Source organism: Mustela nivalis (genome assembly GCF_964662115.1).
Source record: "Mustela nivalis genome assembly, chromosome: 14".
NCBI lineage: Eukaryota > Metazoa > Chordata > Mammalia > Carnivora > Mustelidae > Mustela > Mustela nivalis.
The window spans coordinates 9,721,871-9,749,279 of record NC_139033.1 but is presented as its reverse complement, the minus strand read 5'-3'; the positions used below and the strand labels follow the sequence as shown (position 1 = coordinate 9,749,279).

Below are 27,409 nucleotides of genomic sequence, written 5' to 3'. Positions count from 1 at the left end.
GGGCCATCAGGTTCTCTGTTTGAGGTTTTTGTTGTTGTTCTAATTTAAGAGAAGGGAGAAGTCAAATTTTTTTTAAGTAAAATTTCCCCATCTTTCCACATCAGCAGCAAAGTAAGCGAGCTTGTGAAGCACCACAGGGGCCGACGCCCCACGTCCCCGCAGAACCCCACAGAGCGCAGGCCACCAGCACAAGAGCTCTGCTTTGGCTCTTCTCTTCAGCCTCCGGGTCCCAGGGCTCAGGGGAGGGTCTCCCACACACTCATCGTGACTCTGCAGTTTCTGGCATCCTCACAGCTAGAAATCCCTCTGTTTCCACGGGGACAGTGATGACCACTGCCCACGCCCAGAAGGCAGGGAGGCTGCAGCTCCCCGACCTGTCTCACACCGTCCTGAGAACACGCACTCAGCTGCTGTCCTTTGTCCTCTGCCCGTGTCCCCACCTGGCCTCAGTGTTTCCCTCTGTACAGTGAGGGGCGCAGAAAGAAGGCCATCTGAGTCTTGTTTAAGCTTTCAAGTTCTGTGGCTCAGATTTTTTGAACATGTAAGGCAGCTTTTCTGATTCCTTAATCACCTGAACACCCGTCTCTGAAAATGTCAGACGACATAACAATATGGGTCTTAGGCGGGTTACTTTTTTTTTTTTTTTTTTGCAAAATGGTGTCACGGCCTTACCAGGGGGGTACCAAAAGCAACGTGGGAGTTCGGAGAGGCCCTCAATGTCTTCCAGCTTCATAAAACTACTAAGCCTCGGTTTTCTCAGGTGTATCGTGAGGACACGGTTCCTGCTGAACTCAAAAGGGATAACACCCGGGAATCCCTTTGTGAAGGACAAAAGATTATGTTCACAACCAAACAGAGGGTGATGATGAGTACCTAGGCTTTGCTTAAAGAGATGCTATGGGCCAAGGAGAACATTTATAAGGAGGCTTGCAAACCTCTAATCAATAAGGGAAAGATTTCACAGTAGTTTTCCTATCAGGGGCATATGCAGAATTCCCAGCAGGTCCAGGGCTGTCCTGAGTGAGGCTGGCTCCCACTGGCCGCTGTGTTCCCCGGGCAGTTGGGGGGCGGTGCTCGCCGGGCAAGCACGGGACTGGCGGGGAGGGGTGCCGGCCGCTCAGTGCCCCGTCCGCGCTCTGCTCTAGGAGTGGTACGAGGAGCACGCCCGCAAGCAGGAGCAGCAGGAGGGACCGATCGGCGGCAGCGGCCGGGGCCCTGCCACCCAGCAGCTCCCGGGCAGCCGCCAGCGCTCCCAGACCGTCACCTAACTCCAGTACGCAACAGCCATCTCGTCTATGCAATAACGCAATAGTATTATTTTACTACAATGTATGGAAAAAATGCGTGTGTGTGTGTGTGTGTGTGTACATGCACACGCATTCATATATATGCACATATTTATATATAGGAAGAGAAAAAGACAAGATGGGGCTTGGTGTGTAACCACCCTGCCCTGTTTTTCGTAACCCCAGAGATCACTTTGGTTTAGGGGGTTAGGCCGCCTATGAGCTCTTCCTAATGTGGAAGGTTCCAGAAGGCCTCTTCAGAAGACCACTTGGATAGATCCTGCCGATCTCTGCAGGGCTCGCCTTCAACGTGGGTCAGCCCTCCCTAGGCCAGATGCAAACCGTCTTCCCCACGCTGCTCTCACACTCGCGTCCCAGCTGATGGCTTCCCCACTAACTTTCCCTGCGGCCTGCGTCACGGGGTGTCTGTGGCCTGCGTTAGGGACACAACCACTTAGGATGTGGGTTAGTATTTCTCTATATATGATAATATAATAGAACATTCCTTCGGGGGACCAGTGCCTAGGACCTAACAGATAGCATAATCAAGGGGTGTGATCATATCCACATGGTCAGATCTTGGCCAGTGCTGGGCAGCACGAGAGTGTGTGTGATTGCACAAGATTGTGCGAATTTCACATCCCAGCTCTTTAAGTCTTCCCTCCCATACTTTCTTTGGTTTAACTCTTGTGGCTGCAGATCCTTCTAAAATAGCCTCCTTTAGAATCTCAGGAGGAGAGCAAGCAAAAGGCCAGGCTGATGGCTGCCGGGCGCATTCCTGAGACGGGCTTTCTCCACTCGATCCCTTTTCCTTGGGATTACCTTGTTCCAGCAGAGAGACATCTCAGTTAACACAGGATTCTGCTGAAGACAATGGCAGATCCTTCACACTGTGCATTAGGTTCTGCTGCTGGAAAGGGGTGCACAGAGCTGACACTCACCCAGTGGGGTGGTCCACGGCAGGCCTGTGCCTGAACCCCTGCTGGTCCACTGGGACAGCTCCCCTCTGCCCCCACCTTAAGCAGTCCCCTCCGTGGACTCGCCCAGGGTTTTTCACTGGCACAGCTAGCTTCAGGTGAGCCCCTGGTTAACCGAGGACCCCACTATCTTGGGGGGGCTGGATCTCTTGAGGTCAGCTTGGTTGGGTAGGACCGGTGCTTGAATCCAGAGCGGACGTTGGGGTGGGCAGTCCGGTGAGCGCTGTTGGCGGCAGCAGAAACAGGGTCAGAGCAGAGGGAGTTCTGGTTCAGCTCCGCTGGGCTGCAGACCTAGCACAGGGCAAGAGGCGGAGGCTCTGGGATGAAAGGGGTCGGCAGGGGGCAGGGGCATCCCGGTCTAACCAGCTTTCCAGATGCCTCCACCGCCTCCCAGGACTTAGAAAGGTGGGTGGGCAGAAGTTTCTCCCTGCCACGCCCTCTTCCTAGCAGGGCATGGCTTGATCCCAGGGGTGCCATCCTGGAGGCCCCGGAGGGGCTGATTCCCAGAGCCAGCACTGCAGAGCTGTGCCCCTCAACAAGGCAGGAGTGACAGGCGTTTGTTTCTGTTTTTAAAGCACAGCCCCTTTGGGGAAACAATGAACCAGGGAGATCCCCATGGGGCGTCAGGAGACTGGCATTGTCCTCTCTGGCTCTGGAGGGCCACCAGCCAGCACACGCAGCTCTGCACCGAGCCCCAGGCCAGAACCCCTTGCCCTCTCCAGAGAAGGAACTTTATTTATAATTTGCACAATTGTGTGCCTTTTAGCCTTTGTGTGTTGAAATGGGTATTTTGGAATCAGGAGTCAAGGGACAGCTTTCAAAGGAGGATAGGTCCTTTGCCCTGAGTGTTTGAGCTTCATTCTAGCCCCTTCCCCTGGTGAACCAGGGAGGGGTGCCAGGGTAGTTCAGGCCCCTCGTGTGAGGGTGGTACCAGCCCCAGTCCTCTGAGAAAGACCCTGATTTTAGCTAGATGGGATGAATGCGGCAGCCGTTGCGCTGCAGGCCAGACTCTGGCCAGTAGTGGGCGCTTGTCATTGAGGCTAAGGACAGCTGGCCCCTTGGGGTCACCTAGGCCTGTGAGATCTGAGGGACCTGGGACGTCATCCAGTTCAGATGCTCTCACCATCCACGTCCTAGCCGAATGAAACCAAGGTCAAACCAACCTGCCCTTGGCCATGATGGCAATATGCCCCTGCCCCGCTTTGGAGGGACACCACCTGGTCCCTCCTCCTCGCCTCCCTCCCCACACCCAGCCTTACTCCACACCACGTGACAATCATTTTGTATGGATAGCGGGAGCAACACTGTAAGGTTTTGTACATTGGTGATTTGTTACCTAGAAAACCCACTGTGTCTCCAGATTTCTGGCATATTAATAAAAAAGCCTCTGCTTTGTAAACGTGGCTGCTGCCTCGTGACTTCCCCGGAGTGACGTTCTATGGGTTTCAGTACCATGGGGAAAGGTCAGAGGTCCCATCCATGGTTGTTCCCGACCCCACCTCAGGCCCAAGCCTTTGGCCTTGGAACCAACCCCTCCTCCCCTGGCCCAGGTAAGGAGGAACCAATAAGAGCTGGACACTTGAAATATTTATTAATTTTTTTCACTGGAAAAAAAGACATTTGAATCGCCTCGCTGCTGCTGGCAGAAGGCAGTCGGGCAAACTGGAGAGCTGCTTTTTGAAAAGGCAGCGGGAAGGCACTGGGGAGCACCCGCTCCGTCCTCCCTAGAGCTTCCAGGTGTTGGCACCCCGGCCCAGGGCTCCCCCTGAGGTAGGACAGGGCATGGTCCAACTGATGCCTGTTGCACAGCTGGGGAAAAACCCAAGGTTCAGGGTACAGAGGAGTCTGCCAGCAGCCAGCAGGCCTTTCTAGAGGTAGAGGCTAGAGCTGTGCCATCCAAGCCAGTGGCCGTAACTGGGCCAGGGCCATAGGCTCACATTTTGGAGCCATTCACTAATGCATATAATATAGGACCTGTTTCTTTGGACTTTTATTAACACGGCGACTAGAAATTTCAGAATTCAGTATGGGTCTCACGTTCTAGTTCTGTTGGATGGTGCAGCTCTCACACTCAGCCCGGGATGGCCTGCCGCTCACTGTGTTCTGCCCACCCTCTGAGTTGCCCTGTCACCCTAATAAGCCCGGGCTTGGCAGCGGTTTGAGTGAGTCCTGAGGAGAAGATGCAGGAAGGCAGCAGGGCACGGCTACAGGCCCTGGAACATTCCACTGCCCTTCTGGCACCAGCCTGGAAGGCACTCAGCCTCCAAGAGGCTCCACAGATAAGCCAAGAAGGTAGAAGGAAGTCTACCTTCTGTCCGCAGCTTTGTCCACAGCACAGCCCCGTCTCCGATGTCCCAGAAACAAGGCTTAGCTGTTGTCCCTGTGCAAGGCGACAACCAGGAACCTCCAGCAGAGGCAGCCGTCCCCCCCGGCAGACTGACGTCCATCTCGCCACCTGCAGTGACACCTCCCGGCCACCAGGCGGCCCCAGGTGCAAGGCGGCACTCAGACACTTTTCAAGCGAATCACCCCAAATTCCGTCAGCAGGGCCACCACGAGGAAGCTCCCATAGAAGAGGAGCAGGCAGAAGCCGTAGACTCTGCTCAGCTGGAAGCACTGCAGCGGGACCGAGAGCAGGGAGCAGACGAGGCTGAGGCCCAGGGCGCCCGCCAGGACCCACACCAACAGTCCATCTGGCTCCAGCTGTGGGGGGAACGGGGGAGGGGGAGAGGCTGGGTCACTGCGACCACCAGCCGCCCGTCCCTCACTGGGGGCCAGTGCAGGACTTCCGACCCCTCTGGCCACTCCCCACCTTGAAGTTTCCTGCTTCGAGCGCCCTAACTTGGGGTCTCTTGTCATGCGGCCCTGAGAGGCTAACACAGGCAGGGACATACACACAGATGTAGAAAATTCCTCAAGCCACACAGAAGAGTCAACAGTGAAGTTGTCCTCTCCGCACTTCCCTTCCTTCCACACTGGGGACTGTGCTGGGTGTGTTCCCCGCACCATCTATGTTCTCATCTTCCTGCCCGCCCGTGCGGGGAGCGCCATGACCCCCAGGACACACACGAGCAAACTAGTGAGCGAGGGACAGAGCCCAGATGGACATCCAAGCTCTGAAGGACACCGTCTCCTCCTCCCCACACAGTGGCGTGGCTGCATACACTGAGCGGGGGCACATGCACACACACCAGACCGGCAATTCGGAAACCAGAAATGGAATCGTGCACTGGGCAGTGTTTAAGAGCTGCCTGTGTTTTCCACCCAACACAACCCACGGCCACCCTCCCCGATGGCCTTCCCGGGTGCCTTGTGCCTTACTTAACAGCGGGAGCATTTTGGACACTCAGTACAAAGGCAGTGGAACGCAGACACACGCATGCACGCCCGCACACAAACCCCACAAAGAGCAAGAGGAAGGAAGAAACAGAACCAGTGGAGTCGACCCTAAAGCCTCATTATCCGCAACTGCCTGGGAACTGATAATGAAAGGAGCCTACTAAACCCGTGAAGAGCATAGACAAAATTCGCTGATCCTGTTCACCTTTTAGAAAAGCAACCTTTCCGGGTCACCTGGGTGACTCAGTCCGTGAGGCGCCGACTCTTGGCTCTGGATTTCAGCTCACGTCGAGATCTCAGGGTTGTGAGATTGAGCCCCTGCTTCAGAGTCTCTGTCTCCTCGGCCCCTCCCCCGCAAAGACTGTCTACTTAAAGAAAAGCAAACTTTCCGAGCAGTAAGTTAAGTTCGTAGCTATTTGTGTGGGGAGCCTGGCTACTGCCAAAGGCTAGCCCCGTGTCAGCTAATTATAAGCCAGCCCCAAGTCATCACCATTGTCACCATCGAGAGCCGAGAGAGAGTGGGTGACTGTTCCTGCTAACATTGCCATTTCGGCCTCACAGGACCGCAAGTGCACTCGTGGGTTTGGGGGGAGCCTGCCAGCTGTCTCCCGAGGCCACGACCCCTCCCCATCCCCATCATCATCGTTCTCTTGTTCGGGCTCTGAATTCGGGTCCTTCTGAACAGAAGTGCCCAGTGTGTGACCCAGTGTGATATCTGAGACCAGCAAAGTCCCCTAGGAATCTTGACTTCTCTAGAAAATCTGGAGTATCTGGCCACACGAGCGCCCCCCCACCCCCGCCCCGCCGAGTCACCTGCATGTTTCGGTTACCTTCCTGGCCCTGGCAAGTGTTAGAACAGAGGGGGTCTCAGGCGACCTACCCTCATGGTCCCCAGGGAGCTTATTTTAAAATGCAGGTTTCCAGGCATTTCCCTGGAATGCCTGGGACTGGAGGTCTCATGCACCCCCAGGAAATTCTTGGGCATCGTGGGAATTGAGAACCTCTGCTGAATGGGTCTCAGAACCTTTTCCAAATCTGCCAGGCTCCCGCCTGCTGGGGCTCCTGCAGTCCCTCATGCTGGTCTGTCCTGTGAGCAGTGCTAAGACAAGGTGTTCGGCCTGGCCCTTACCTTGTGCGTGCTGCCCAGGAGGCTTGCGGAGGGGGGCCCTTCAACCCCACTTCACAGGCAAGGAGACTGAGGCCCAGAGATGTCCTAAACTCACCCACAGTCACACAGCAAAAGACTTAAGTGATGGGACCATTACCTAAATCCGGGGCCTTCCTGCCCATTCCCGGAAGCTACGTCCTAGTTACTCCTGAACTTATAAGGAATATGTATTTTCCACCCTCTATTCAAGATATTTTTGGAACATTCTACAGATCAGGCTTGTCACAAACTCAGACAACGCCCCTCCCCGGCAAGCATAGGCCGCTGAGATGTGAATGGTCTCAGGGTGGGACCCCATGAGAAGGGGGCCCCTCGCAAGAGAGTCTGGCCACTCACCTTCACCTCCGCCGTGGGGCTCCTGGAGATCTGGAGCAGACAGCCCAGCCCCACTCCCACCAGCAGATCTGTGGCCTGGCTCAGGAAGTTTGCTGGAATAACAGTCCCCCCACGCCAACTGCATACCCGTCAGCGTTGCTTACGGTCTCTGCACCCCAGCCCCAAAACTCCCTCTCTGAGGAGATCCTGCCCAGTGTTAGACCTTTTAGGAAGTGTCCACTGTGCTTTCGGCACTCGCTCTGTAAACAGGGAATGAGGTGACAAAAGGAAGCGCTTGGCACGTGGTAAACACTCGGCTTCCCTGCAGCTAGGTGAAGTGACCACCCACCGTCCTCTGGGGGACGGAGCACAGGTCAAAGCCATCTCTAGGTATTGTTCAGGGGACCCTGGTCCAGGCAGAGCTCTTTCCTTCTCATCCCAGCCTGAAGGATTGCAAGAGGCCAGAGGCTGAAAGCCGGGAGCACGTCTCAGTGGGGGTAAGGGGCCCCAGAAAGCCCTGTCCAGCCGGGGAGTTACACACACCAGGAACGCCTCCGGGCCCCACCCATTCAAGATGGCCACCCCCCTGGCACTGGGCTTGGCCCACATGCCCTTGCATGCTGGTGCCTGGGCACAGCTGCACTCTAAGGGCTTTCAAATACCCCGACTTTATTTCACAACCAACATCATCTCCCGCTTGTTAGACACAGAGCCTGGGCCAGACACGGTCCTGGGTGCTGTGCCCCACCGTCGATCATCATCCCAACCCATTCTGAACGCACAGAGATCACCGAGGGGCAGAAAGCAGGATGTGTGCGAAGCCCCAAGGTCACATCCTGGGGACGTGGTGGCGCCGGACCTGGGACCCAGGACCAGCTACTCGCAAATCCCTTTCTTTTCTCAGCCCCAGGCGGCTTGCTTGTCTTTGTCTTCTCTAGATAGAACAGGGGGCAGCAAGTTGCAGCCTGCAGCCCCTCTGGCCCGCTGTCCACTTTCATAAAGTTTTATAAATAAAGTTTTATTGGAACATTTAATGAGTGGCCACGCCCACTCATTTCTGTATTGCCTATGGCTGTTTTCACACTATACAGTGGAGTCAAGTAGTCACCAGAGAGGTTGGTATGGCCCACAAAGTCTAAAATATTTACTCTCTGGCCCTTTCAGAAAAAGCTCGCCAAGCCCTAAAATCTATAGACCATGACATCTATAAGCAGGAGGAAGAGGGTCTTCCTTAGTGCCCTCAAAAACTCAGCATGGGGGCGTCTATGAAAAACACCACCTTGGGGCACCTGGGTGTCTCAGTGGGTTAAAGCCTCTGCCTTCAGCTCGGGTCATGATCTCAGGGTCTTGGGATCGAGCCCCGCATAGGGCTCTCTGCTCAGCAGGGAGCCTGCTTCCTCCTCTCTCTCTGCCTGCCTCTCTGCCTACTTGTGATCTCTGTCTGTCAAATACATAAATAAAAATCTTTAAAAAAAAAAAAAAAGAAACATTAAAAAAACAAAAACAAATAAACACCGCCATCCACCGAGTGCTTGCCACGCATTTCTGTCACCTCATTCAGTCCATACAACAACCCAGCTGTGGTTGGTCCTCTCAACATCCCCATTTTACAGATGAGGAAGCTGAGGTTCCCAGCAGCTGTGTCTCCTGCCCCAGGTGTTCCAGGAAGGAACACTCCCCAATCCCGGGAGTGGGGCATGGAGCACAGCCATGGCCCTTGGAGCCCGTGCCGCGGGGAGGGCAGCCCCACAAAGGATACTCAAGATGATGCCGCCGAAACAGGCTGAGAATGCCATCCGTGGGTAACCCTGGCGGGCCAGTGTGAAATCTGAGAAGGCATCTGCAGGGAAATGAGACCGCTTTGAATGATGAGTAGTTCCCCCTGGCCCTCTTGGGTCATTCACTCCTTACTGTTACCCACAGTCATTCAGTCAACAAACACTGATGAGTGCCCATCTGGGCCTTGCAGTAGCTAGCTGGGTGCTGTGGCCACAGCATCCCATGACACAATTCCCTCCTTGATTCTTTCTACCCCATTCTTTCCCACTAGGGGCAACTCTGGGATGTGACCTACCATTACTGCTAGCATGCACAGCACATTTATGTAAATTTGGAAAAGGTGCCCAAAAAGCTCAGTGGAAAGAGAGCTAGATTTCAGCCCCCCTGACTCCTTGTCTGAATGTTCTTGTGCAGTGCACAACTTAGCCAACCCTACCTGACATCTATAGTTAGAAAAGGGTCTACTGGTGTATCCATGAATGCCTACATATGCCACACACCCATGTACACATTCAGCATGGTTGGCTGCAATAGGCTCCATGTCCTGCCTGAACCCTGGGGAGGCAACTGTCCACACAGCAGAGAGTGGGGAAGAGGGTGGGGCCTCTCTAGTCTCCTGGCCTGGATATAAGCCAGGCCACCTCAACCCAATGCCCAGTGATGGTCATTCCAAACAACAGTGGGCCTGAGCTCGTGCTGAGGGCAGGTGCCCCAGATGGCCCTGCTCACGTGCACTCTGGCTAGGGGAGCAGAGAGCAGTGATGCAGCTGCACTCGTCCCAGAACCCCAGCTGCTCCCGAGTCACCTCCAATGCTGTTCCCCCAGGCCAGCAGCGTGAGCCCCAGGACAGTGTTGCTCAGCCGGAAGACCACTCCCAGGGTCCGCAGGATGTTCACCACCTCCGTGGCTGCCGCATTGATCCACAGGGCGCTGGTCAGGAAGCCCAGGAGAGCAAAGAGCTGGGGAGGGAATGAGTGGTGACGGGACCACGGCCAGTCTCCAACAGGGATACAGTCCCCAAAGGCACATGGAAACATGGCCTCAGTTCCTCATCACTAAGGCGGGATGATCACGGTACCCACCCGCTGAGATTCTTGTGAGCAGAAATGAGTTAACAGATTCAGAGCTGGCAGTGCTCGGCACATAGTAAGTGCTCCGTAAAATGTTAGCTCGGCCATTACTCTTCTGTCAGGGAAGAGTTCCAGAAGCTTCCCTCAGCTTCCAGGCTAGGGACCAAATGCTGTCCCACGATCACAAAAAGAAACTCCGTGCCCATGAGCAGTGATTCCCCATCCCACCAAGCCTTCCTCCAGCCTTGGCCCTCCACTACTCTGCTTCCTGTCTGTATGGATTTGCCTGTTCTAGACACTTCATACGCGGACTCACACCACGCGTGGTCCTTCGTGGTGGGCCTCTCTCACTCGGCGCTGTGTCTTTGGGGGACGTCCGTTGGGAGTGGGTGAAGTACTTCAAAACCCAGTAAAAACACTGGCTGAACACTATTTCCCTACATCATCAATTGGTCGAAATTTGACCTGCTTTGGGTTGACACACTCAAGAATTTCTCAAAATAAAAGCTATAGTTTTTTTATCAATACATAGCAAAAAAAAAAAAAATTAAACTTGTAAGTGAACTTCGAAGAATACATTCTAAACAAACTGCCTTAAAAAATTCCTCAGCATGCTCCAGGGTGGAGAGAAGGGGGAAAAATAACCCCATGAACACTGGACAATTCCATCCTTGGAACGTGGCTGTGAGACACGCGGGTACATCCTCCAGAATGAACAGGAGAGAGTCTGGTAATTGTTCAAAAAGTGAAACATAACGTCTGTCCCTGCAGTTTCACCCAGGAACGCACCCAAGAGGAATGAAAGCCTATTTCTAGACCCATGCGTTTACACAAACGTCACAGCAGCGTTGCTTGTTAACAGCCCCAAAGTAGAAACAACTTGTGTCCACCGCTGGTGGACAGATAAACGAAACGTACTGTCTCCATAACGTGGATCGTGTTTGGCCATGAAAAGGAGCGACTCCCTAATCCCTGGCTAGTGCACGGGACGACCCTGAAAACATGAGGCAAACTCACAAAGGACCACATGTCGTAGGATCCCATTTCCATGAGAAGTCCAGAACAGGCAACTCCACAGACACAGGACACAGGTGGGCGGGGGCCGGGGGCTGGGGCAGGGGCAGGGGACCGACTGCTCACGGGTGTGGGTCTTGAAATGCTCTCAGATTGATGGTGGTGATCGTGGCAAAACTCTGTGTATATAACAAAAACCGCTGAATCCCACACTTTAAATAGGCCAATTATATGTATGGTATGTGAATTACATCTCCATAAAATGAAGCTGTTGCCAAAAAAAAAAAAAAAAAAAGGATCTTGAAAAGGAACAAAATTATCCTCTAAAGTGGTCTTAAAGACCTGTCATTATGGAAAGTGATTCCCGGCCTGTCTGCCCCAGGGGCACAAACAGGACGCCGTCCTGGGAGACCCTACTGTCCTCTTGCCCCACTGTGGGATATTGGGGATCTTACCCAGTGAAGCCTGGGGGGCTCGCTGTTGGATGTGGCAAAAAAGGTCACCGCAGCCACGGCCGTGCCCGCAATCACCACGACGGCCCAGACAGGAAGGAGGCCACCTATCTCATAGACGCCATCTGCAGAAGGGCAAGAAGGGGGAGGGGTGCTGGTACTTTCCACTGCTTCAGCTTGGCCCCTGCTCCTGGAGGGCACACCCCGTCCCCAGAATGAGTAGGAGCGCCTGGGGGAGAGGCCCAAGGATAAAACTCATTTACATGCGATTGTTTGAACATAAAATGTCCCCAGTGCTACTCTGGGCACTTGAGGGGGACAGAGAAATTAAAGACAGAGGGCTTGCCCTGAAGCTAGCCACACCAGAAAGAAGGCAGACAATGTGAAAGACAGACTCTCCCCAGCCTTCTGCTAGGAGACCAGGATGGGAATAGCTAAGCCCACTCACCACCACTGTCCTCTCCCACGCCCATGGCAGACATCACTAGTCAACCATCATGCCGATGCCTCTTCCAACTGAGCTTCAAGGCAGCACCCTCCAGCCAGGCATTGCTAATGGATGGGCATCGCTCCACTAAATGAACCGTACAGTCAAACCCAAACCTTACCCACTGGTCCTGGAGCCCAGCACCTGCTCTCTTGATAAGACCACTCCACAAACCAACCCATTCAAAGTTATGAAAGTTCTGGGGCCTCCTGGGTTGGCTCAGTCAGTTGGTTAAGCATCCGACTCTTGATTTCAGCTCGGGTCTTGAATTCAGGGTCATGGGATTGAGTCCCGCATTGGGCTCCGTGCTCAGCGGGGAATCTGCTTGAGATTCTCAGGCTCCCCTTCCCTCTGCCCTTCCCCCACGCCACCTCCAGTCTCTCTCTCTCTCTCCAATAATAAATAAATCTTTAAAAAAAAGTTATGAAAATTTCAGGGGCTTCACATCAAAACATGAAAAGGGGAAAACCCTATAGGCAGACGGCACACTCTAGAATTCTCCACACACAACCCTTTCCACCACCAGGGAGTTAGTACTGGTCTCAAAGGCAGTGGATGGTTTGGCTGCCCAGACCTCTGCGTCCAGACTTTCCTCTCCTTCTTCGGTCTAGCTCACTGGCTCTCCAGTGTCAGTGGCATTAGAATTACACAAGGGAGCTGATACACAGAATTGTGTCCACGATCCATTGTGTGTGGATCTCAGGAGGTCATTTTGGCTGGACGTGGTTCGGACCGGGTAGTGCCGGCTTTGGAACCTGACACCTGAGCAAGGGGCCTTTTCTCTGAATTTGCCAAGCCTGTTCTGGGGGAGTTTCAGGAGGCGGCTGGGGTGCAGGGTGGTCGGGAAGGGCTTCTTTGAGTGCTGAGGATGTGCGATGACACGTGAACAGAGAGAGGGTATGAAGGCCACAGGGGAAGAGGAGAGAGCTGGGTGGGAAGGACCCAAGCAGGTGGACGCCGGCAAGGACAGAGAGCAGGGAATGCAGCTGTCTTAAGAATGGCCGGGGTGGTGTGGACTTGGACCAAGAGGTACTAGGGAGCCACGGAGGTCTTTGAGTGGAGGAGTGACCACAACCTCGGAAAAGCAGCACTTTAGAAAGATGGCTCTGGGTGTTGCTCAGAGAGGGAGGAAGCTAGGAGGCTCTGCTAGCAGACCCGATACCCCCTCGGGCAGGGAGCCAAGTCCAGGGCTCAGCCCAGACAAGGGTCATAAATGCTTTCGCCTGAAGCAGTAATTCCCCAGTGGGGACCTGCTATCACCAGACGGTGTTGGTATGTGGGCAGGAAACTACCATGCCACTATCGCATCCTAGGTGAGCGATTTCTCCTTTGTAGGAAATCTCCACAGGTGCGAATAGGTCTGCGGCGTCTCTAACCCCTGCTGCACACCCTATGGAACAGAGACTCCAGGCTCAGATGCTTTATTTTTATTGTATTTATCTTTGCAGTTACCTTGAATTTACTGGCAATGAAGCCACTTTCCTATTGGTGCAGTTCAGTAACTTTAAAAACAGCGGATTCAAGAAAAACATCCATGGGAATAGTCAGCGATGGGAGAAAAGTCAAGCGGCTGGGTCGTAAATGACAGATGCTTGGGGTCCACTCTTTAAAGAAGCCCCAGAGGTGACAGGGAGTCCCTGGCAGTGGCCTGGCCTACGAGGCTGGGTTCATCCACTCAACAGGGAACGGAAGTCTGATGAACCACACAGCTGGAACCCCTAAGGGGCGCCCTTCTCAGCTCTGGGGTCACCCTGGGACCTGGTGGGCTCTCTCACAGTGTCCCCCCCACCATAAATCCAGGAGGGGACCCACAGAGAACTTGCTGACCCTGTTAGAGCCAAAAACACCACCACCAGCCATGCACTGGCCCCTAGCGCCCTACCTCCTCCACCTCCCGGTGATGCCGGGGGACAGAGAGGAGGGGGCAGCATGAAACACTAAAGGCAGACAACAGGAAGAAGCCCGAGCAGCGGGAGCTGGAAGGTGCCTGACAACACTGGGCATTTCTTGAGCCAGAGCAGGTCAGAAAGGGCAAGGACAGCCTGGAGCAGACAGAGAAAACTGCAGTTCCCCAGCCGGGTACCCCAAGAGGCGAGGGAGGGGACTGCCCTGCTGCGGAGAGCGGGACCCCCACACACCAAGGGCGCCCTTTTCAGAGCCAGCCAGTTCTGCCTTTGGGAATGCCGGACCCGCATTCTGATGTGAAATCTCCTAATATTTTAAACGCAGGCAAGTGACGGAGGGCTGGACCTGGTCCGAGGGCCACCGGCGTGCTGCCCCCACCCGCAGCTGGCAGCACCGGCTCGGCTGAGCGTGGGACGCTGGTGCCCCTTTACGGCACAAGCATATGTTAAGTGCCCGGGATTCCACCTCAGGCCCAGGACCCCGTGGTGCAGCTGAGAAGAAAACTCTGGAATTGGGGGGGGAAGGGTGGGAGGTGGGCTGGCCTGGGGAGGGGATACTCACAGGCCCCCGACTGCAGGGTCAGGACCAAGACCAGCGGGCTGGTGACCAGGTGCAGGCAGTTGAGGGGCCGTTTCCAGTTCCCGTCCTCTTTGTCGGGGTCTACAACGGGGACCGTGAGAAGCAGCAGGAACTCCACAGGCAGCTGCCAAGGGAGCCAAGGCAGGAGGGTGTCACTAGGGAGGCCCGTGTCTGGGCCAGCCACCCCCTGGGCAAGGTTACCCAGGAATGCATTCGGTGTGGCTAAGGCCCCGGCCTTGGGCAGGCCCAGGCCCAGTGCTGCCGGTGGTCTCCTGCTGCTGCTGCAACCCCAGCCCAAAGCCAGTGCCTTCCAGAAACACAAATCTATCCCCTCCTGGCTCTGGGGCACGGGGTCCTAAAATTGAGGTCTTGGCGAGGCCACATGCACCCCTTGGCTGGTGGCCCTGGTCAGTCCCAGTTGTGCTTCTGGGATCACATCTCTGGCCTCTACCCCCAACCCCACTCTTTTCCCATAAGGACCCTTGTGGGGACATCAGGCCCCCCTGGGTAACCCAGGAGATGCTCTACCTCCCCAGACCCTTCATCCCACCTGCACAGCTCTTTTGCCAAGAAGGTAACAGAGTCACGTTTCTGGGGATCGGGACCTGGAGATCTTGTTGGGGGGGGGTTGGCGTGACTCAGGTGACCGTGGTCCCTCGTCCACTAACCCTGACCTCAGCCCCAGATGTAGGAACTATGGTTTTCCTCACCTTCTGGAAAAAGGGACTGAGGCTCAGAGAGGTTAAGGAACTTCTCCAAAGACACACAGAGGGTATGTGAACTGGGATCCAGGGCCAGCTCCGATGGACTCCACACCTTGCACTTTCAGCCAGTAACTAAATTAATAATCTCATGTACGCAGCGCTCACTACACGCCAACCACAGAGACATCATGGGTTTGGTTCCAAACCACCTCAGTAAATGCGGGTCCCAAGACAGCAAGTCGAACGAATTTTTCGGCTTCTCAGCCCGTAGAAAAGTGATGTTTACACTACGCTGTCTATTAAGAGTGATGCAGCATGGCGGTCCCCCAAAATATCTACATTTCCTTAATTAAAAAAATATTTGATTGCTAGAAAATGCTGTCAAGCAGCCGGGCTTCCAGCAAGCTGTCATCACCGTGCCCAGATCACCACAACCCCCAGAGTAGCGGGGAAAAGACTGAAATGTGGCAAGAAATTCCAGCTGGTGACATGGGGACACGGAATCAGTCAATGCTTTTGGAAAAGCTGTGTTAACATGACAACTAAGCACAGGGTCCCGCAGACCCGCAACCTATAACAGACACAGTGTCTGTGAAGCTTGGGGAAGCCAAGTGCGATGAAACGAGGCATACGCCTGTTTGGCACCATACTCAGCCCATCACGTAGTAGCTTTTATGAAATTGTTAGGATTTAATCAAACCGTGATAGGCCTGATACCATTCACAATTCTTCAATCCCTTCCTAGAACAAAGCAGTCCCCTCCCTTGCCTCTTCAATCCCTTCCTAGAACGCCCATGTCCTTTGTCAAGTGATTAGAGGCTGCAGAATGTATTTTCCTGCCCTACTGACATTGAACGTGGCCACGGGCCGGCCGAGCTTTGGCTCATGGGCGGTTGGTGAACGTGACCGGAGTAGAGGCTTAAAATGTGTGCGCAAAGTCTGTCTTGGCCTCTTGTGCCAAGACAAGAACACATACCCCCACCCCCAAGTACCCAGTAGGCCCAGGATGTGCTGCTGGGCAGACTGGAGAGGCTCCCTCCCCTCTCCCTCTGTCCCAGATGCAATCCTTCCTTCCTCCATGCGGCACAGGTCAGGCCATCAGCCAAACTATGACTCCGTTTCCCCATCACGTGCCATGTAATCTATTCTGAAAGGGTCTCAGCAGACCCTGGCCCGTCCGTTCTCACTGAGATAGAGAAGATTGAGTGGCCACTGCCCTTTGTTGTCATGGAGCCAGAGTCCCCCCTCTCTTACCTTGAACACCTTGAGGGCCCTCCAAGACACTGACTTGCTCCTCCACTTCCTGTAATCCAGGGGGTTGAGGGCATGGCCCAGGATCTGAGCCGTGGTCTCCTGATAGAAGAGCAGTGGTCGGTACTCTTCACCTGGGTGTACGAGGGGGAGAGGGGCAGGTGTCCCTGGCTGGCTCAGCGTCCAGGAGACCCTCTCCCTGCCCCCTGGTCCTCCCAACCCTCAGGAAAAAGGAAAAGCCCAGGGCCTGGCTTGGCTGTTATGCAGTGAGAGATGGGGCTGCTTCGAAACCTCATTCCTAGGCCCTCGATGGCCACCTCTCTCCACCCCTCTTCCCCCAGCCCGGCCCTGGTACCCCACCCCAGCTGGGCACAGAGTCCAGACTCACTGTAGTCATAGCTGTTGGAAGACACGGGCTCCTCCTCAGAATCTGAGAGCATTTCTGTAGGAGAAAGGGGAGTTTCACATGAGCCAGCTAGGGAGCCCAGACCCGCCCCCCCCCCGGGACCCCCTGCACCGTTCCCAGGTAGGACAGCTCTGGGACAGGGCCATTTTCAGGGTACAGGTGTGTAGGCCCTCTGGACCTGGCCTTCTCAGCAATCCCTAGGCATGCTCGGAACTCTTACCGAGTGAGAAAGTCTAACTCAAAAAACACCTTCACATGTAATGCTCTAGCTATAAAGCTAATTTAATAAGTGCATTTAAAGATAAAACTCAAACATTGGCAGACTTCAATTTTCTTTTCAGAATTTGGAGCCCATTGTATTTTTCTTTTTCAGTCTGAAACTTTTCTTGGAAGTCCTTGGGAATGCTACATCCTGAGCCCAGCAAAGAGGGGCCTTAAAAGGACTATTGTCTTCCTCATCGCTATCCCTAGTCCTGCCTCTGTGTGACCTTAGGCCCTTCTCCAGGTCTCATTCCCCCTCTTTCTCCAGCCTGATGGGCTGTGATGGGTCTAGAAGACGGCACAGGGCTGATGTGTGCTGAACTTGGAAGGTTCAGTAGACAGAGGAGAGGAGAGGAAAAATCACGGAAGACTTCCCGAAGGGGGAGTCATCGGCACCTGTGTGTTGTTTATGGGGATGTGTATATGTATATGTACCTGGGTGTGTTGTGTATCTATTTGTATATATATGTATTTGTATGACTGCGTGTTGTGTAGATGTGTGTGGACATGGATTTGTATATGTGTGTGCTACGTGTGTATGTGTGTTGGTGTGTGCACATATTGGTATGCGCATACACGGGTGCAGAGGCATAGGGAAGCATTCAGGTTTGAAGCCGAGGGCAGTGGGGAGCATTACTGGATGTAAGCAGTGACAGATCTGAGACAGATGTTGCCCTGGAGAGAGCACGGAGGAGGAAGAGCCAGTGAAATAGGACACACGGATGACGAGGCCTCACCAGCACAGCCAAAGTATGCAGGTGGGACCTTGGCACAGAACAAGTAGGAAAAGTTCGAAGAGACAATCGACAATGACATTGGCCTCTGGAGATGAAAAGCAGTCATGAAGGGTGCACAGGGAGTCAGCCCCCACTGGCCTCGTGGGAACTCAACTCGGACCCCTACCTGGAGTGCCTGGCATGGAGTAGACCAAGGACCGCCTCCGCTGCCATCGGTAGATCCAGGTGCAGAGAACCACAGTGATCACGTAGAACACGTAAAAGCCCAGGTAACCTGCAGACAAGGGTGCAGGCTGTCACCAAGTGGCATCCCGGCCACAGCCCCAGACAGCAGGTACTGCCCGTTCTCCTGCTGGTGCCTGCTGGTGGTGGTCTGTGTTAGCCCAGCCCAGTAGCAGGCGGGAAACAGCCACGTCTTAGAGCCCCCAACCTACCACCTTGCTTTTCCTCGGCCCATCTTCCCTTCCTGCCCTCCAGAATTGGGCAAAGAGGTAACACCGGGCACAGTCGCCTCCAGGACCTGATTCAAGTGCTAAGGGCTGGAGTCCTGCTCTAAGCCCTGAGAAGCTCAGCCCCACAGACCGCAGCCCCCGAGCTCTGGTGGCACTGGGTTTGGTGAGAAGGGGCCTGGGGACAAATCAGACGGCAGCAAGGGAGAGTCCGAGGTGCTTTTTCAGGCTGCCTCCCTGGTGTGGTGCCCTGTCTCTGGCAGGACCTGTGACCCTCTGTGGCTGTTGCCTGCTCTTGGTGACACCAGTTCTAGGCCTCTAGTCCTCGCTGGGCTCCAGCCACCATCCCCTCGCCTCTCAGGGGCTCCTATAGTTGCCCCTGATCCCTGGATGTCCTAGCATCCCTTGTGGGTTTCCAGAACCCCGTGTGAACTGTTTCTCTGTCCACGTTACTTGAACCACGAGTGGATTGTGTGCACTGCAGGGACACTGGGGCCACAGTCAGCAACCCGGCCAGAGTGCTTGTTAAAATGGGACACTGAGAAAATCCAGAACATCACCCCGGGCTCCCCCCAGCCCCCTTTGTTTATCTGAACCGCAGGTTCCCTTTTTTGGGCTCAAGCCAACGGAGAGGTTTCCCCTCCTTCAGAACCGGAAGTGACACTGTGCCCGGCTGGTTACCCGCTCGCGTCCCCTGGTGCCTCCCACCTGCCAGCCCTGCGGCTGCTCACCCAGGGCCCATGGCAGCGTGACCCTGCCGAGGTAGAGTGCGGTGAAGGTCAGGAACACAGCCACCATGTAGAAAATGATGTCTCTGAGGAAGGGCCTGGAGGCGGCTGTGAAGGGGCGCAGGATGGTGATGCCGCCGGCCACCACGGTGGTGACCAGCACGCCCGCACCTGGAGGAGAAGATGCCGAGCTCAGCCCGCCCTGCCCCCACCCTTCTGCCCTCCTCCACCTACCCCTGATGCTCCAGGTCCGCTCTTACCAAACAGCGCCCCAAAGGCCAGGCCAGCCGTGCGCGGATCCGAGAAAGCCACCAGGGCGCTGAAGATATCGGGTGCGCCGTTCCCGAATGCCAGGAAGGTGACGCCATGGGGGGAGCACGTCAAGGGGACACAAAGCAGGGGCCCCCGCCTGGCCAGACCTGTCCTGGGCCGTGAGCCACCACCACCCAGTCTCCCAGACTTCCCTCCCACAGCCCTCCTACCCTCCGGGGTGCAGACCCAGGGACAAAAGGATACTGCCACATTGTGGGACAGCTTGAGCACGGTGGAGATGGCTGACAAGTTAGGGCAGAAACTATGGAGAGAAAGCAAACAGGGTGTGCCTTCACGGCCATCCTCCGCCTAAACATGGGGTCACCCCAGTGCCACCCTCCCAGGGACTCCGTTCCCATCTCTAAGCTGGATGGGAGCCCAGGCCACACTCACAACTTTGCCGCGGTGACTCCCAGAATCAGAAACAGGTAAAGCAGCCAGAAAGCCTGGGAGAGGGGTGTGGGGTTGGGAGGGGGCGGTGGGACTGTCAAGTCCAGCCTGGGCCCCCAGCCCTGCTCCCTCACACCCCCCTACCCCGGGGCAGGGCCTCACATAAAGGGTGACAGCCAGAGGGAGGAGGTCAGGTGGGAAGTAGCAGAAGACGCCTTCGAGGTAGTTCAGGTAACCCCCTTCACTGCGGCAGTCAGGGGTGGTCCGGATGAAGGGACAGCGGTCAGAGACGTTCAGGCCACACACATCACGACACTGCAGCGAGGGAGAAAGAGGGACGTCAGGGGTCGACCCCCTGAGGGCACCTGGACCAGGACCGTCTAAGTAGCTAAAGATGACCTCCTTCTGCCCAACCCCCTAAGCCCCCCACACCCTCCAAGTGCCAACTGTTTAAAATAGACTTCTTTATACAAGTCATTCATGAATGTGTTTCTCTTCCCTACCCTCCACAATCCCACCTTTCTCCAAAGTTCCCACCACGATCAGTTTCCAGAGTCCCATTACGGGCATAACGACCTTGCACACACATCTTGTTATACAGCTGGTTTCATTTTACAGAAATAGATCCCTCTTAACTCTCTCGTTTCTACAATTTGCTTTTACCACTTCACATATATACCATCCATTAAGATACTGGTACACGTAGTGAGGAAGAAGGGGATCAAAGTCAAAGCACCCTGAGTCATTTCCATATGCCAGGCACAGGACTAGGAGCTTAAAATGTATCTCAATTAAGTTGTCCCAGAGTCTTGCAAGGAAGTCACTATTATCATACCCCCTTGACAGAAAAGGAGACAAAACAGTGTCCTGGGGTCCACTCCGTAGTAGACAGGGTCAGAACTGAGGTTCTAGGGCTGGTTTGAGGTTCTAGAACCCTGTCTTAACCATCAAACGCCCTGTGGAAACCCTATGGTCTTTTTAACATTACTACAGTATTTCATGCTCTGAATGAAATGGGGGGTGGGGTAATATTTCCCCACCGGTGGGCATACAGGCATGTCTGATTTTCCAGGAGAGCCAGCAATAAACATCCTTGTGTGGGACTCTCTGAGTACATATGAGAAAATTTTGAAAAGAGAATTCTAGAAGTAAAAGTGCTGAGTCAGAGTGCATCAGAGTCTGGGTTCCTCCAGGAGCAACCTGAAGACAAGGATTTACGAGGGAGTAAGTATGTATTTGGGAAGTGTATGGAATGCAGTCGCCACAGTGGGGCAGCAGGAGCAGGAGGGGAAAGAAACCAGCGCGGCCAGAGGCCAGGCTGGAACTGTCCACGTTGGGCTGGTAATCCCAGGGGCACGGGAGCTGCGGTATTTATACACCAACTCCTATGAGACATTAGGAGAGGATGCTGGTGGGGGTTGGATGTGGGGAGGTGCTAGTTCCCCAGCACTACCCACCTCGCGTGTTTATGGGTGGTTCTGGAAAAAGATGCTTGCCACTAGAAGTCAACAGAAGCCCTCCCAAAGGGTAGTATACGAAGGACATGGGCAGGGCCCTGACGGCACTTCTTGCACTTAGACACTTGATGGGTTTTGCCAAAATACGCTCCCCCAAGCCTTACTTGTACACACTGGCACCAGCCCCAGCAAATGGGATCCCACACCTGCGCCTGCCCCCCAAGTCTTGTGCAGGCTGATGTGGCAGGAATCTTCTTGCCGTTCAATTGCAAGTCCCTGATTATGTGTCAGAGCCCGTCTTGTGGTCATTTGTATTCCTTCTTCTCAGCTGGAATGTTTGCTTCTTCTTATTGACTTGGAGACGCTCTCTATATAATGGATATTTGTCCTTTGTCATGTCACGCTTGTGCTTAAGCACTGTCCTCCGTCTGGAATGTCCCTCCCCCTTTTCAAACTTTCTGTTAAAAGCTTTGTAAATACCAGCTCACACCCATTAGGATAGCTACCGTACAAAGCAAACCGCGCTAGAAACTAGCAGGTATCGGCCTGGATAGGGAGGAATCAGAGCCCTCGTGTGCTGTTGCTGGGAATGTGAAACGGTGCAGAGCCTTGCCAAACAGGACGGTAGTTCCCGAAAAGTCAAAAAAGAGCGTTAGTCACCAGGACAGGGAGCGCTGCTGTCCAGTAAGTATGAAAGCCGTTGGAACATCACAAGGGAAAACACCATTTTTCCTTTCTTTTTTAAACCTGAGAGGCGGGATGTTAACAGGCTTATGGTCATTATTTCCCAATAGACGTACATTAATTCCTCATGCTGGACACCTTACACTTACCGCAGTGCAGGATGGGAACTCTATCTCAATAAAAGTGGGAAAACATAGAATTACCCTATGATCCAGTAAATCCGCTTCCGGGTTGAAACCAGAAAGAACAGAAAGCCAGGTCTCAGAGAGAAGACACGCACACCCACGTTCACGGCGGCACTGTTCGCGACAGCCAGAATGGCTAGAAGCAGCAAGTGTCCCCCATGGGTGAACGGATGAACCAGAGGTGGCACATCCACACCGTGACCATCATTCAGCCTTCAGAGGGCAGGGAGTTCCGACACATGCTACAACAAGGGAGAACCTTCTGGAAGCCATAACTGAAAACATCGTGCTTAGTGCAATGAGCGAGTCACCAAAAGACAAATACCCACTAATTCTGTTTATAGGAGGGACCTGGACTAGTCAAATCCACAGAGACAGAAAGCAGAAAGCAGGGGATGGGGGAGGAGGAAATGGGGAGTTCTTATGTACTGGGGCGGAGCCTCAGTTTTGCCAGGTAGGAAAGCTCCGGAGGTGGATGGCGGTGATGGCTACAACGGCGTGAAGGAGCTGATGCCACGGAACAGCACACTTGAGAAATGGTTCATGAGGGAGAATTTCAAGTTATGCTGGTAAATTTTAAGTCATGTATATTTCACCCTAATTTCAAAAGAAACTACTTTGTCAGATCGTGGCTCTGTGATCCTTTAGCCCTCTCTGAACCCCCACCAACACCACACGGGGGGGGGCTGGGGGTAAGATTTCTAGATTCTGAGCCCCTGGCCATCGCCCCACCCTGGCCTGTGCCTCTCTGCCAATGTGACACCGAGCCCGCTGTATTGAACGTACCTGCTGTCGCTTTGGCCCACTACCCCACTCCTTCTTTGTCCCCCTGAATCCACAATCCTTAGTTCCCCAGATGCATCCTCCAGGAAGCCTTCCCTAACTGCCTCCAGCCCAGGGCGGATCCCCCAGTTATAAACTCTTGTCACTCCAGGTCCCCTCCTTCCAAGCACTTATGTGTTTTGATATCCCCAGTTATTTGGAGGATCATAGACTTGTCCCGTGTCCGCCTCTCCCACCAAAGTCTTGCACAGTGCTGGGCACACAGTCAGTCCTCATAACTGTTTTGCCACACATGTGCTGGCCACCATCTCACTGAGTCTTCACGACAGACCCAGAAGGTTGGTATGATTCTGTCTACTTAACAGATTAGAAAACAGAGGCACAGAGCGGCAAAGTGACTCGCCCAAGGGCACACAGCCCACCACTGCTAGGTGGTTTCAGACTCAGCTCTGCCGGAAAGTTACCAGCTGAAGCTCCTGGGGAAACAGCCAAGTGGGCAGGGGTAGCCTCCTCTTCCTGTCTGCCTTCCTTCCCGGCTCTCCGTCCTCAGGGTCGGCCAGGGAGGATCCAGGGAGATGCTCCCACCCCAGCTTGTCTCCATTCCCCTGACAGCAGAGTGAGCCAGCAAATCAGGTCCCCGAAATCAGCCCCATCCCAAGGGGGTCATGCCCTCCCCACAAGGTCCACAAGCACCTGTTCGCAGCTCTCTGCCCTCCAGTGGCACAGTCATAGTGGTCCTGCTCTGCGCCCGGGGTGGGTGACTTTTCACCTCTGCCCCATTCCCTTCTTATCCTTTTCCCCGAGTCACTAAGGACACCCAGGGAAATAGCTGACCCTCTCCTGGCTCTGGCCAGCTTTCCGTCCCTAAACCTTAGTACCCTCATCTCTAGCATGGAGATGTTTTTACCCATCTCGGGAGGTATAGGAGAGAATTTGTCGAGCTTGACACGGGGCTGGCCTGAGTGCTCAGTAACTCAGAGGTTACCTGGAACAAACAACAGATTACCTCGGTTTTCCTACCCCCAGGGAGCACGACCCTCTTTGGAGAGGCACCAGGGAATTTAATAACCACAGTGACCATAAACCACTTTCCCTTTTGTAAAATGGGCATAATTAACCGTTCAGCCTCAGAAAGTAGGCATGAAGGTGCTCTGCAGCCCCATGAAGTTGGCTTGGGCACTTACCACTCTCAGCCCTTCAGTTGGAGAGGGAGGAGTTAGTTTTTCCGTTCTCCTGGGAATGGGGAAGGCTGGGAACTCCAGCCCCTGCACGTGCAATGGACGCCTGGGGGTCATCGTGAGCAGGCCCCTGCCTTCAGTCTTTAACTTGGGATCCGCTGTGACCTCTCCTCTGCTTATAGACATCAGGATGGCATGATTCAAGTTCCTGCAGCCTGTCTCAATAGCCTATGGGAAGAAGACTTCCTGCCTCTCACCCAAGTGTCCCCATTTCTCCTCCCTCCAAACATACAAGTCAACAGCACCCCTTTCTCCCCAGAGATCTCCTTTCTTCCCCCACCATGCCCTTCCCTCTAACCCCTCAGTACATTCCACTCACTGTGCCCCCAACATTTATCTCAAAACCCCCCATTCCTTTCCTATCCCCCACAACCACCACCACTCTTCTAGATACATGCAACAGCCCCCCCACTGGTCTCCCTGGTGGGACCTTCACTCCTCTCAATCCATTCTTCCCAGAGAAGCCACAGAGCTCCTTTGAAGACATAAATCAGCCTTTGACATTCCTCTGCTTAAAACTCCCCAGGGGCTCCCAACTATTATAAACAAATATCATCTCCTAGCCTCAGCCTATAGGGCCTTTTGTAATCTGGCCACCACTACCTCTTCATCCTCATCTCTTAATACTCTCCCCCTCGCTCACCCTGTTCCAGCCATTCTGGCCTCCTCCATGCTCCAAGAACATACTAAGCTTGTCGTTGCCTCAGGGCCTTTGTGCTTGCTGTTCTCTCCCTGGAATGTTCTTTTTCCAGATGCCTGTATAAGTGACTGACTTTTTCTATTCAGGGCTTGGCTCAGAGGTCACGTCCACACAGAAGCCACCTGTGACCGCCCACTCTGAAATATTTGGAAATATGCCCTTCCCGTCACAGCTCCCACCGAAGAGGCTATTTGCAAATCACTTAACATCTTACCACCTGAAATTTACATGTTTGCTCCACTACTTGTCCTCTTAGAAGACTGTTAGCTCCACCAGATAGGAATTTTTGTCTATACTGTTCCCTGATACACCCCAGGGTTTAGCTCAGTGCCTGGCACATAGTAGATGCTCAGTAAATATTTGCTGATTGGATGAATACACCCCTACCTGATGCCGGCTTCCTACCTGGATGCTCACGTCTTCCATGGGGGTCTGGTTCACACCTGAGGCTGAAAACTGGGAGCTGATGTGGACCCCTATACGTGGGCCCCTCGTCCCAGACACCATCTCCACCATCAGCAGCCCCACACAGAAGAAACTCAGCAGTGAGTACAGATACAGCTGTCTGCCAGCCATCAGACCCGGCGGAGCCTGGCCCTCACTCTCTGCTTCCCCTTCTGCCGTGTTTCACTTCCAAATAGCCCGTCGCTCCAGTGGCCTGCAGAGAGTGAGGTGAGAAGGAGGGTCAAGGTCACCAAAGAGCCTAGGCCCTAGCAGGAAGGGACTGAAGATTTTTTCAGTTGAAGAACTGCCTCGCCCGCTAACCCCACCAAAGGAAAGCCAAATGTAGAAACTCCTTCTGGATGGAGGCTCTTTGGAGGGTCTCAGGGCCCCCGCTCATTCAGTATGTAGATTAGTTATGCCCTTCTTCCTAAGGACCCCCTCCCCCCATAGTGTCTCCATGGAGATGCAGGCCTCTCCCACCCACACCCCTACCCTGACACTGGAACATCAGGGCTGGAACGAGGAATCCTGGGACTCTAGAAGAGACTTTAGCTCGGGGATCAGCTGTGGGAAATCAATCCAGGAAGTAGGCAGCGGTGGGGACTTGGCAAGCCCTCGGAACAAAAGAAACCTACTTCTGGGGGTGGACGTGGCCTTTGGGCCACCAATTTGAGACGACTAAGCAATGCTGTTCTGTGACTTCCAATGAAGTAAGCACTTATCATAGGTGACCTCATTTAATTCCCGCAACTGGCCAAAGGGAGGTACTATTATTATTTCCATTTTACAGATGAGCAAACCTGGGCACAGGGCCAGGTCTGTGTCCTTACTCAACTGCTGTGCCTCACCTCTCTCTCATCCTCAGGACAACTGTGGAGATGTCCTCATCTCCGCCTGTCTTACAGAGGAGGGAGCCGGGCTCCGAGGAGTTCCCTAACGTGCCCAAAGTCACAAGGCAAGGAAGTCACAAAGTCAACAGCAGATCCTCGGATGGGGGGAGTCAAGGCCCAGGGGGAAGTGAATTGCTCAAAATCACACAGCGCGTTAGCAGCAGAGCCGAGCTGGATTCTAGCATCTGCTTTTCACCTAAACACCAGGGCAGAACCGGCTTCAGTCCTTCCAAAGAAATCAAACTGGGAAAAAACCCACGTCCTTGGCACACCGACTTCCTTCTTTTGGCTCTGCCCCACGTCGTAGATGAGCATGTTTTATTTTGGCATCAACAGAAACAAAGTCCAGAAAACGTTACTTTTTTGGGTCATTCTTTGCACAGTTATTTCTCAATGACCTGACAGGGCAGGGGCGGGGGAGGAGGCTCCAGAGGAAGAGAAGGAAAAAGAGGGGCAGACAAGGCCTGTCCCAGCTCTCTTTTCTCACCTGTTAACTTTCCCCTCCTCCTGTTTCCCGGAACTTGGCACCGATTTGGACCCAGGCACTCCAGCTTTCCAATTCAGTCACAGCCCAAATTAGGAGCTGTGCGGCCTCAGTGAGGTCACTTCACCTCTCTGAGCTTCTGATTCCGCATCTGCAAAATGGAGACAAATCCTGGCCCATCGGGGCATACAGTAAGAGCTCAATAAATGCCTGCATCTGTGGTGTGCCTCCTCTCTACTGGCTGCCGATTTCTTGCACTTATTCACAAGGGAGCATTTATTGAGCGCTTCCTGTGCGCCTGTCCCGAGCTCAGAAGACCTGCAGTCCCGATAGGAAGCGGCGGGCGCAGGAAGTTGGGGATGCAACCCCATCTGCGGCCCCATCTGAGAGACCCCGAGAACGTCAAAGTGCAGTTTCCCAATCCTTGACGGATGTTGAGAAGTTGAAGTCCGGGTGCCCGGCCCTCAGGCGGCGCCCTGGCAGACGAGGAGACTCCCCTTACCTCGGGCGGGGCCTCGGACCCGCCAACTCCGAACCTCGACCCCGCCGGGCCTCGAGGTCCTCCCGGTGCCCCGCCGCCGGTAGGCGTTGCCAGACCTTCCGCGCTACCCGTCGCCGCGGATCCGGGGGCCCAGCGGGTGGCAGAGTCCCGGGCACTTTCCAGGCCGAGTCGGCCTGGGCGGGTCCCGCTTCGGCCCTGCCCTCGCTGGCCCTGCCCAGTGACACGCCCCCGACGGCTGGCCCCGCCCCCTCCCTTAAAGGTACAGGGTCCCGCGAGGTCCCGGGACTGTGCTCTTTCTCTCAGTCCGGAGCCTGTCGGTTCGTGCGGCTGAAGCAGAAGCTGAGATAAAACCTGACGGGTAAAGATGGTAGGAGGCCAGAGAAGGGGCAGTTAGAGGATGAAACTAGGGTATTATTCCCAGATGCTTTGGGAA

General features: G+C 54.4%; 2 protein-coding genes across 12 annotated transcripts in view; one reads left to right on the top strand and one right to left on the bottom strand.

Annotated features, from left to right (window-relative positions):
- TPCN1 (two pore segment channel 1) overlaps positions 1–3,662 on the top strand; it is a 59,114-nt gene extending 55,452 nt beyond the window's left edge. For all 10 annotated transcript variants that reach the window (XR_014302891.1, XR_014302892.1, XM_082699435.1 and 7 more), the window contains one exon: positions 1,146–3,662. Coding sequence is in view for 8 of the 10 variants with exons in the window: in XM_082699435.1 (XP_082555561.1) it covers positions 1,146–1,268 (123 nt within the window). In the remaining 2 variants the exon portion in view is untranslated. The remainder of the gene's footprint in view (positions 1–1,145) is intronic.
- Positions 3,663–3,835: 173 nt separating this feature from the next.
- SLC8B1 (solute carrier family 8 member B1) lies at positions 3,836–27,183 on the bottom strand. 2 transcript variants are annotated; one of them, XM_082699395.1, is made up of 17 exons: positions 26,977–27,183; positions 26,478–26,625; positions 25,044–25,314; positions 19,772–19,924; positions 19,613–19,665; positions 19,424–19,481; positions 19,168–19,273; positions 18,911–19,078; positions 17,897–18,004; positions 16,715–16,768; positions 16,330–16,460; positions 14,354–14,495; positions 11,404–11,525; positions 9,670–9,823; positions 8,845–8,925; positions 7,107–7,174; positions 3,836–4,966 (listed from the first exon to the last, which is right to left on the bottom strand). In XM_082699395.1, the coding sequence occupies exons 3-17, from the start codon at positions 25,230–25,232 to the stop codon at positions 4,769–4,771; spliced, it is 1,785 nt and encodes a 594-aa protein (XP_082555521.1). In that variant the 5' UTR covers positions 25,233–25,314; positions 26,478–26,625; positions 26,977–27,183; the 3' UTR covers positions 3,836–4,768. The 2 variants fall into 2 exon arrangements, with proteins under 2 accessions (XP_082555521.1, XP_082555520.1); XM_082699394.1 differs by having other exon boundaries at positions 19,168–19,481; positions 25,062–25,314.
- Positions 27,184–27,409: the final 226 nt, after the last annotated feature.